This window comes from Protomyctophum parallelum (genome assembly GCF_964188405.1).
Source record: "Protomyctophum parallelum genome assembly, chromosome: 21".
Classification (NCBI taxonomy): Eukaryota; Metazoa; Chordata; class Actinopteri; order Myctophiformes; family Myctophidae; genus Protomyctophum; species Protomyctophum parallelum.
The window spans coordinates 8,471,481-8,481,913 of NC_139713.1; the positions used below are offsets into that span (position 1 = coordinate 8,471,481).

The 10,433-nt window shown below is 44.0% G+C and overlaps 2 protein-coding genes across 2 annotated transcripts; both read left to right on the plus strand.

Moving 5' to 3' along the window:
- Positions 1 to 872: 872 nt before the first annotated feature.
- Positions 873 to 1,841, plus strand: LOC310878767 (protein SGT1 homolog; the record flags this gene model as incomplete). The annotated part of the gene is made up of 1 exon (XM_083793151.1): positions 873 to 1,841. The coding sequence occupies one exon, from the start codon at positions 873 to 875 to the stop codon at positions 1,839 to 1,841; it is 969 nt and encodes a 322-aa protein (XP_083649277.1).
- Positions 1,842 to 5,264: 3,423 nt separating this feature from the next.
- On the plus strand, positions 5,265 to 10,063 carry LOC310879561 (uncharacterized protein). The gene is made up of 8 exons (XM_083794336.1): positions 5,265 to 5,306; positions 6,992 to 7,021; positions 7,156 to 7,419; positions 7,560 to 7,820; positions 8,662 to 8,835; positions 8,940 to 9,059; positions 9,440 to 9,487; positions 9,728 to 10,063. Exons 2-8 carry the CDS (start codon positions 7,015 to 7,017, stop codon positions 9,904 to 9,906), a joined length of 1,053 nt encoding a protein of 350 aa, XP_083650462.1. The 5' UTR covers positions 5,265 to 5,306; positions 6,992 to 7,014; the 3' UTR covers positions 9,907 to 10,063.
- The last annotated feature ends 370 nt before the right edge of the window (positions 10,064 to 10,433 follow it).

A 10,433-nucleotide genomic window follows, 5' to 3' on the forward strand; every position in this document is an offset into this window, starting at 1 on the left:
TCCAAATTTGTATATCAGAATTAAATGAACACATTTACATTGTATATTGGGGTCCCAGCGCCTAGGCAGCGGTGCCCAGAGCATAGAGTATATAGACAGAGTTGCGACATTGAAGGGGCATAAAAAACAGCCCAGTCACGTGGTTCATGTACTCGAGCCCATAGACTCCAATGCATTCTGTAAACTTCAGGTGTCCCTATTCGCCAATAGAAGTCTATGTAGAAGAGCAGTCATTGGACTGGCCCCATGAAGTGAACAGAGTTGTCGTAACTCTGTCTTACTCGATGGCTCTGGGGGTGCCCACATATGGATGTCTTACTCGATGGCTCTGGGGGTGCCCACATAAGGACGTCTTACAGTACTCGATGGCTCTGGGGGTGCCCACATAAGGACGTCTTACAGTACTCGATGGCTCTGGGGGTGCCCACATAAGGACGTGGCTCTGGGGTGCCCACATAAGGACGTGGCTCTGGGGTGCCCACATAAGGACGTGGCTCTGGGGTGCCCACATAAGGATGTCTTACTCGATGGCTCTGGGGGTGCCCACATAAGGACGTCTAACAGTACTCGATGGCTCTGGGGTGCCCACATAAGGACGTGTGGCTCTGGGGGTGCCCACATAAGGACGTGCGCGCAAATCGACATTGCTAGACAAGGGTCAGAGTTGTGTGTGACGTCAGGCCAGAGCCATTGAAAGAGAGAGTTGTGACACGTGATTCATGTAGCTCTCCGTAAGCCCCAACTTGCTCTGCATCCAGCCTTGTTTGAACGGTGGCCGCACTGTGTTTTGACAGTCCGTTTCTGTGACGCGGTTTTAACGTGGGTGGTCTCGTCTAGAACAACGGTCTTGTTCCCTGAAACAGCATAGATACATGGCCACCGAACGCAGTTTCCCCGACGCTTTCATTGACGAGGACCCTCAGAAGGCTCTGGAGGAGCTCGACAAGGCCTTGCAGGGAGACTCTGGGAACGTTGTGTGGTTCTGCCAGCGAGCCTACGCCCACATCCTGCTGAAGAACTACAGCTGTGCCGTTGGCGATGCCCAGAAGGCCCTCCAGCTGAACCCTAGCCTTCCTGCTGCCTTCATACGGAGGGGACTAGCCGAGTACCACCTGACCCGCTACCGGTCGGCACATGCATCCTTTACCCAGGGGCGCCAGCTGGACGCGTCCAACGACTCCTTTGAGGTTTGGATGAAACGATGCGAGGAGATGATGGAGAAGCAGCAGAGCCAGAACAGCGAGGTCAGCGGGACACCACGTGTGAAATACGACTGGTACCAGACGGAGTCCCAAGTCATTGTAACGTTCATGGTGAGGAATGTACCCAAGGACGGGGTCCGCGTCGACTTCTCGGAGAGAGCGCTGTCCGCTACGGTGCAGCTGCCATCGGGCGACAGTTACAGCGTCGACCTGCAACTCCTCCACCCGATCACGCCTCAACGGAGCACCTTTCGAATCCTCCCCACGAAAGTGGAGCTCAAGATGAGGAAGACGGAAGTGGCCAGGTGGGAGACGCTGGAAGGAGCGGCCGGACGGGAGGAGTCCGCCGGACGCTGCGCTCCCGACCAGTATCCGTTGTCGTCCCACAGCGCTAAGGACTGGGACAGGTTGGTGGGGGAGATCCGTGAGGAGGAGAAGCAGGAGACGCTGGAGGGAGACACAGCGCTCAACAAGCTCTTTCAGCAGATCTACGCGGACGGCTCTGACGAGGTCAAGCGCGCCATGAACAAGTCCTTTACGGAGTCGCATGGTACGGTCCTGAGCACCAACTGGAAGGACATAGGCCAGAGAATGGTGGAAGTGAGCCCTCCTGATGACGTTGAGCTCAAGAAGTACTGAAACGACTCTGTTTCCATGTTCCTGCCCCAGTCTCTCATACACACCATGGCACAAAGGGCATGGCTAGAGGGGTCTGTTATTGGCATGCCAGACTTTCAAATATGTAATATTTTCTATAGCAGAGTGGTCCCCAAAAGGTGTGTCAACATACTTTGGTGAATACGAGTGTGCCTTCAGATTTTAACTTTGTCTGCGGAAAAAGTTTACAAAATCTGCATCCTACAGTAGCTAGTCATTGTATGTCAAAGTAGCATATCCTTATATCATCCCTATAGAGCGTCGCAGTCCCGCCCCCTTTCATGACGACGCCAGGCCAAGGAATTAATTCCCAATGCATTTTCCCCATAGACATTTCAAAAAGTATTTATTTAAAGACGGTTACGCCGCGGACAAAGCCAACTCGAGTTGTGACAACTCATGACAAACAATATTTTGGACCAAACAAATAATTACAAAGAAGAAAAACAACAAAAAAAGTGTTGTAACCTGCCGTTTTCTTCTTCTTTCTAATTATTTGTTCGGCCCAATTTTTTTTGTTTGTTGTCATGATTTGTCACGACAAGAGGTGGCTTTGTACAAGGAAAATGAACGGAGAATCATTTCCTGGGCCCTGGTAGGGGGTGGGACTGCGACGCTCTATTTGTTTAAACAATAACAACCACTTAACATAAGTACATTAACAAACTTTAAATTATAAAAGATGTCAGTTTAATATTGTCAGTTCAAATTAATATCAAACCTCGGGTTTTGAGGGCCTCCTATATCCAGCTTTTGGTGTCTGTCCACAAACTTTGTCCTACACAAACATTAAATTCCCATTGACAATGAATGGAAATAATGACTTTTTATTTTTCTTATGGTGTGGCTCTGCAAGAGATCTATAATAAGGTCTGTGTAAGTGTGCATGTGTATGACTGTGTGTGTATCTCGCAAAGCACTCGACTGACGTGCAACATTTGTATGCACTCTGCCAGTAGGTACCTCCATTATTCTATTGTTCTTCTTCATTCAACGTACAGTTTAGAAGTCAAAAGTGATGTGTTGGTGCTGAGACCGTGATCACATCTGGAGTCAATGGTAATAGATGCGACTGACATCAATCAGTTAACTCAGCTTTTCTTTTTTTCACAACAGCATATTCACAACACTGTGTCAATGTCAATATTTCATCACCTTCTCCTTTTTCCTTTTTTAGTGTGTCCTTTTTAATGTCCAGATGATCCCTTTAGTGGCATCACACAAGGGTCCATTCTACAGAACCGTGGGTCCAACAGACAGACACTGCCAACTGTCCAGTCTACCTTCATGACCGGAAGCAACCTCGGAACAGAAGAAGCCCTCTTCCATGTGATGTCATTCAGGAGATATATTAATACAATCTGGGAATAAATCCCTTACCAATACATTTCTTCACCAATGTGTTTGTAAAGATGTCTAGTGACACATCTCACAAGATTGAAATTCAGTTTCTCTAGGAGGATTTGTGACAGCTGCGCAAAGTTGAGGTACCATTAACAACATATACTTTATGTAGGCAGAATGTACACAATTTAATTCTGCTTTAAGTAGCGTGTGATGGCCTGACTATAGGGGTTTTCATTATTCTGAATCCATTGCAAGCATTTGTTTTGCACGGAAAACACTCGGGAAAACACTTGGGCTAAAAGAAAAGCTTCACATTTGGAAAATGTAATTGTATTAGATGTATTCAAACTATGCAATACGCTGTTTATAGGAAGAAAGTAATTGGCTCACACAACAACATCTTTTCTGTGTGGAGGATTAATAGTAGAATAATTGTTCAACAACATACGATAATGGCCTTTTCACACTCCAGTTTAGTTTTAGGTGATAAGGTGACCACCGAAAACTATATAATGACGTCACTCTGCGCCTGCGGTGATAAGACACTCCACACAGGAAATGGACCCTTCAGCCAATCAGAAGCAGAGGGGTTTCTTTGTCAAACAACATAGCTGTCACTCCATCAGTTTCAGTCAGGTTGCCATCATGAGAACCTGTAGAATATCATGTGAGTACTTTATTTTTTATTTATCTTATTTCAGTTGACACTAACCACAAAACTTTTATTTAGATGACCATCAGAGAACATTTGCTCTCTTCATCTTTTCACTAACAATCTGCTATGCTCTCCTTTTCAAAGACAAAAATCCACATTTTGTTACCAAACAAGGTTAGTCGGTTTAGTGTTTTATTTTATTTATCTGAAGCAAATGGAAGCTAGCCGGTTGTGAGGTTTAGATTAAATGTTTCAACTAGGTGTGGTGGCCTACATAATTGAAGGTACGCGTGTAAAGTACTGTAGTTTGACTTTACAGTGTATTCTATGTAGAGAGTGCTTTTATTATAATCATGCAATCGCATGTGTCTGCTGTATGAGTTTATGGAAGGTAAAGAGCACAGAATAAGGGCAACCATGGGAAAGGAATAGATCAGTGGTTCTCAGTCTTTTTTGAGCTCCGGACCACTAGCATTATGTCAGTTAATGACTGTTAATTAAATGTCTTATCCAACAACATGTTTCTTTAGTTTTGGTTCTGCGAGGCTAAATGTCATCAAATGGTGATCTGTGGCTTAAATGGTGGTGTTCCAATAGATCAGTGGTTTTCAAAACAAAATTATATTTTGTTGTCGTTGACACACAATTCCATGCTGCTGAAGAACGTTGATAAAAATAACAATTGTTCTACATTCTCTAACTATGTAGACTTCTTGTAAATTGAGTAATGCAGATATTAAACAATAATGTAACTCTTGAGAGCGTAAAATGAACCCAAATGGATCGGGATTTGGTTTCATTTTACGCTCAATAGTTAAAGATCTATAAGGGTCCATATGGTTACCAACTCTCCAGCATTTAGCTGGGGACCACCTGGAACCCCCTCAAGGACCACTGGTTGAAAACCACTGCAATAGATTGACATTCTCTATGTGCACTACCGGGCTTTGCTGATCATCACTCATCACTAAAGACGAAGACATCATGCATATTTTGGGCTCAGTGAACATCCTTGTAGAGGTTAATTAATAATGCTACACACAAGAGGCTCATTAAACATTGTATTTTGTAAGAATAATGTTTTTTTTAGACCAAGAGGTAGAGAGAGTGGAATGGAGACAGAACGAATAGAGAGAACGCATGCGGAAAATAGAGGAAGAGAGAAAGAGAGAGAAAAAACAGCAAGAAAAAAGTCAGAAGCCCACATTTAAGCACCGCACGCAGTGGCAGCCGGAAACGGCCTATGCTGCAAAGGATAATGGTTGCAAGTAGTTGCATGTTGCAAGTAGTTGCATTGGTGTGGACTGGCCTTAAAACAAGGAGATGCGACTAGTTGCATTGATGCAGTCTATGCATTTCTCTCACAATGTCTGTCTGTCTGTCTGTCTGTCTTTCCACAGTGCTGTGCTCTCTCCTCATCTGCTGTGGACCTGCTCAAACAGACGGTGAGACAGCTTCAATGCATTGAATTATGGGTAATGGAAGACAAGCCATCTGATGTGTTTCAACCACCCTGTTAATAAACAGTGGCATCCCCAATGTCAGCCTTGTTAGACAACGGTTTATTGTGTCTGGCCATGAGCTTGATCAGAGAGACAGAGAGAGAGAGAGAGAGAGAGAGATATTGTTATTAAACATGTCCATGCTGTCATCATTATCTATCTAATAATTTAGCGATCGCTCGCCCGCTGTCTGTCTGTCCACTTCCCTAGCATAGAGCAAGACAGCTGCTCGCTTCCAGCGCCTCCTCACAACGCCTCAACGCACGGACCACCTCACGGAACCTAGCGCTGCACAGCCCTGTCCTCCAACCTCAATATGCCCTGCATTACACACGCCAAACAATGATCTCAATTAAATTAATTTGCGTAAAAAACAACTCATCTCCCCGCAACTCACGTGTCACCAGTGAAATGCATGTTTTTTTGTTTTTTTTTAAGTAAATTTTATTCAAAGAGTAAGATATGTAAATATCACAGACAGAGAATATGACTCCTTGTTTTTTTACATTTTCTCCCACAACTCCCCTCCCAGTCATCCCCACCCACCATCCCTCCCCACGAGGCCAGACATACAAACAACATATAAACACAGGTATAAAACAAATAGGTTGAGTACAAAACAACACACATAACAAACAGTATATACACAGGTATAAAACCAATAGGTAGACAAGACACTAAGGTATAAAGAAATGGTTATGATTGATGAACAATTCCAATGGGGGGTAAAAATAACATTAACAATAACACAAATAGGTAAATCAAATAAAGCAAAGTAATATTAAATAGAAAGAAAAAAACAGCAAAAAAAACAGAAAAGAAATAAAATAAAATAAGAAAAACCTATATATATACACTCATATATAAACGCTTAATTGGCTCATTTCTCGACTCTCATGTGTAATGATTTCCGATGTATTATTATGCTATATATATATACACTGCACCAATAGAGATCCGCACACCCACACCACGTGTCTTCAGTCAGGTGAAAGTGATTCTAAACTGCTTACATACGATATTAAAAGTGAAATGCATGTTGGGACGGACACAGATTAATACTGGGAGTCTGGGACACACTTTTCTGCGTAACAGACCCACACGGGGAAAACAACTCGGACCCTGATACTACAGCTCTTGCGTCAGTCGACATAACTTCTTCTTTGGCTCTGACAGTTGGACGGGGGCATGTTAACGTGAACACACACGCTGTTCCGACACCACACTGTCTCTCCTCAACCACCGTATATAGGCTACATGCACTGAAAGCCTGGACACTGACTATGACAGGTTACAGCCCTGCGCGCACCCAGCATGACTGCGTGACACACTGAACATCACCATCACAAGTATTCATATGTTATGATGATCCAACAGATATAAAAGTGCACAGGATTGTAACTGTTGCTAAGGCAATTCCCCGTCCGGGTGGACTTAAACCCTGTTGTTGTTAGACCATCTGTAAACAATTCCCCCTCTATCAGTAATGTGATCTTACTGATCTATTACATTGCATTACCCACACTGAACATCATTTGCTGTTCATATATTCAGAACGGGTAAGGACTAGTACAGTATAATGCACCAACTTGAGACTTGTCTGTCTGTCTGTCTGTCTGTCTCCGCAGAAATTCCAAACAGTGGTGATCTTATGGGAGGTGAGTCTCTTTATCTTCTACTGACTAGTGTTTAAACTATCAATGGAATCAGGCAACTATAACAATAATTATCTGTCTGATTTTAACATTCACCACACGAATCAACTGTTTTCTCCGTCTCGGTCTCCGCCAAGCCTCTCTCGGACTCAGTCCTGACAGATCTCAGTTCTTTCCAAGTGAGTATGTCTTTCTGAGCTGTGAGGACAGACAGTCCAACTCTACTGTCTGGAGAGTGAAGATGAACAACACGTATGTCACGCGACAGTGTGATGACTCGTGGGGGAAGATGAACGACACAGGATGTAATGTCAGGCTCATGAACCCCGTATTAGACAGTGGAGTTTACTGGTGTGAGTCTTCGGAGGGAAAGAGTAACCCCGCTACTATCACTGTGACTGGTATGTTCAGCAGGTCAACAACTTTGTTCATGTTTCTTTATTGAGTTATCTGTTGTTCATGGTTGAAGTATTTACTGACAACATGCATACTGTACATCTCAAACGTTTCCTCTATTCTGGTGTTATTCGTCATTGCTCAGGTGGAGATGTTATCCTGGGGATGACTGTGCTTCCTGTGAGGGGAGGAAGTAGTGTCACCATGCACTGCTTGTACAAAGACAAGACAACTGGTAAACCATCCTCTGACCTCCCAGCTGATTTCTATAAAGATGGATCCCTCATCGGGACTGAGTCTACCGGACAGATGGCCATCCACAGTGTTTCCAAATCTGATGAAGGATTCTACAGGTGTAACATCTCTGACCTTGGAGAGTCACCAGAGAGCTGGATGGATGTGAGAGGTGAGATCCTTAGATCACATGCACATTACACACTATGTGAAGAGTGATGAAAGGCCTGAGAGGTTTCCGCTGCTGTATAACATCTAGGGCTGTGATACGACTGCTGGGGTATAACATCTAGGGCTGTGATACGACTGCTGCTGTATAACATCTAGGGCTGTGATACGACTGCTGGGGTATAACATCTAGGGCTGTGATACGACTGCTGCTGTATAACATCTAGGGCTGTGACTGTGACCAGTCAATGAAAGCTTAAGCCCTACGTGGACAACTGGCGGCCCAGGGGCCACATGCGGCCCCCACTATCACTTAACGCGGCCTGCAGGTTAATATCCGAACATCGATATATTATTGATTTCAGCCAATTACTGGTATTCAAATGTTATTGTCTTTTTTATGTCCAATGTATTTGTATTTACTTCATAAAGTTAACGATAATAATAATAATAATAATAATAATAATACGAGAATGCATTCGAAATTAAATAAAAGTGTCACTTTTCAGGATTCTATTTCAAAAACAGCATAAAAGAAATTCAGGATTTCAATTAAAATATAGCAAAAATAGCTGATCTACAAGCTCAAAATGTTTTGAGCTTGTAGATCGGGTACTTTTGCTACGACAGTAATCTGCAATGTGGCTCTCTGGAGTGAGTGTGGGAATATAGTGACCCTCTCCATCGTCAAAGTTGCCCATCCCTGGCTTAAGCCATTATCTTCCCCAGGGGTTCTATTTCAGTTTACCAATTAGCACAACTATAGTTTCAACGAGAGATCAGCCAGAGTCTCTGCTTGACCCCCTGTTTTGTGGTTAAATTAAGAGGAATCTTGTGTCATTCAGGTTCAGATTCTCTGGCCTCCAAAAACAACCCCGCCCCCCTGCCTCCATATGTCTACCCTCTGATAGGGGCTGGATTCTCCATCCTTCTGCTGATTCTGGGTCTGTGTCAGTGTCTGTGGAAGAAATGCAGAAGTACTTCACTGATGCAGGCCAATGCATGCAGGGCTCCTGATGGTAATAATTCATGTTTAAAATGTTTTTTTGTCACTGTATATTTGCACATGTACTAATATCATGTGAAATTTGTCCCTTGCATTTATCCATCCTATAACTACTAGGAGCAGTGAGTGATAATGTTTATACAGCGCTCGGGGATCAGGGACACATTGACACTTTGCCGGGGCCCAAACCCAAACCATGCTCCTTCTACTTCCCAGGCGGGCTTGATGATGTGTACGGTTAGTCTTTAGAGACGGACAGACAGACGGACGGACGGACGGACGGACGGACAGACAGCTATTGATCTCTGTGGTTCATTGCATAGCAGCTACAGCAGAAAGTGGGAAATACTAAACAAATAGAGAGATTTTAAAATTGTACGATTTTAAGATTTCACTGAGTTAACATAATGTTAATGTATATTCCGTACAACATGAACCAATCATGTTAGTTAAGCACACAAGGACAGCTTTGTCTAATTTGTCTAAATTGATTTATTTTTTAATATAAGTGCATTCAAGTCTGTGCATTCCCCCTACCTATTAGCAGAATAATTGAAACCATGTTGAAAATGAATCAATCAATTTGTCCACTTGAAATTGTATTTGTTTACCTTTAGGCACAGGTGTATATGAAGTAATGACGCGATCTGTTGACTTTGAAAAAGGTACAGTATATTCAGTTTACAGGTTCTCATGTCATAATTTGAGGTCAAGTGATTGTTGAGTAAATGTCCAGAAGCGGAGATATATAATATCTATGTGTTTCATAAAGATGGAATGAAGTCGGTGACTAACACAACTCGTCAACTCAAGAGAACTCAAAATACATATTCATTAAACTGTTCAAATATGACCTACATTCTGCAAAGCTGCTGATTGTCTTTCAACTCGTGTTTCACTCACAGTATCATCAAGGCCTTTAGGAGGGCCGTTCAAGCCACAAGCGAAGCCTGCAGCACCACCATGCAGAAGCAGAACCATTGCGGCTGAAGTGCACCTGTATGAAGTGTCTGGTGCTGGGAGACTGGTGCAACGCACAGGTCCTGGACCTGGTGAGAGCAGGAATGGACCTGATGAGACGTAGAAGGGGCCCGGACAGGAGTCAACCCACGCAGCCTAGTCCTTCCACGCGCCAGTTCCTGTCACTCCCAGTCGCAGCAGAGTACTTCCGGAGCAACGGATTGTGTGGCCCTGGTCTTTGGACTGATCGAGGGTAGCTACTGGGACGTAAGTCGGGACTTGATCACCCCGGCTGGGTCACCTGAGTATAATGTTGTGAGACCCTAAACCCATATCACCTTAAGATACATCACTGAGGATACGTCCCAGGTGCATCCATGCAATGTTTTATTTTTCGTTGTACAGTGGAGGTAAATATGTGCATCATTTGCATATATGTTTTTACATTTTTTTATGGCTTTCGCCTTTATTTTATATTTTTCTTTATGGAGGGATAGACAGTAGGCTGACAGGAAATGGGGAGAGAGATGGGGGGGGGGGGGGGTGACATGCAGTAAAGGCCGTCGGGATCAGGAGTCGAACCTGCGGCACACTGCCAGACTGGATTACCAGCCAAGGTGCCTGGACCACTGAACCACGGCCCAGGCCTGT

Excerpts from the sequence above, each read along its gene's own strand:
- LOC310879561 (XM_083794336.1), top strand. Across the intron at positions 7,420-7,559 it reads CGCTACTATCACTGTGACTG|GTGGAGATGTTATCCTGGGG; the intron begins GTATGTTCAGCA and ends GTCATTGCTCAG. Across the intron at positions 8,836-8,939 it reads TGCATGCAGGGCTCCTGATG|GAGCAGTGAGTGATAATGTT; the intron begins GTAATAATTCAT and ends TATAACTACTAG.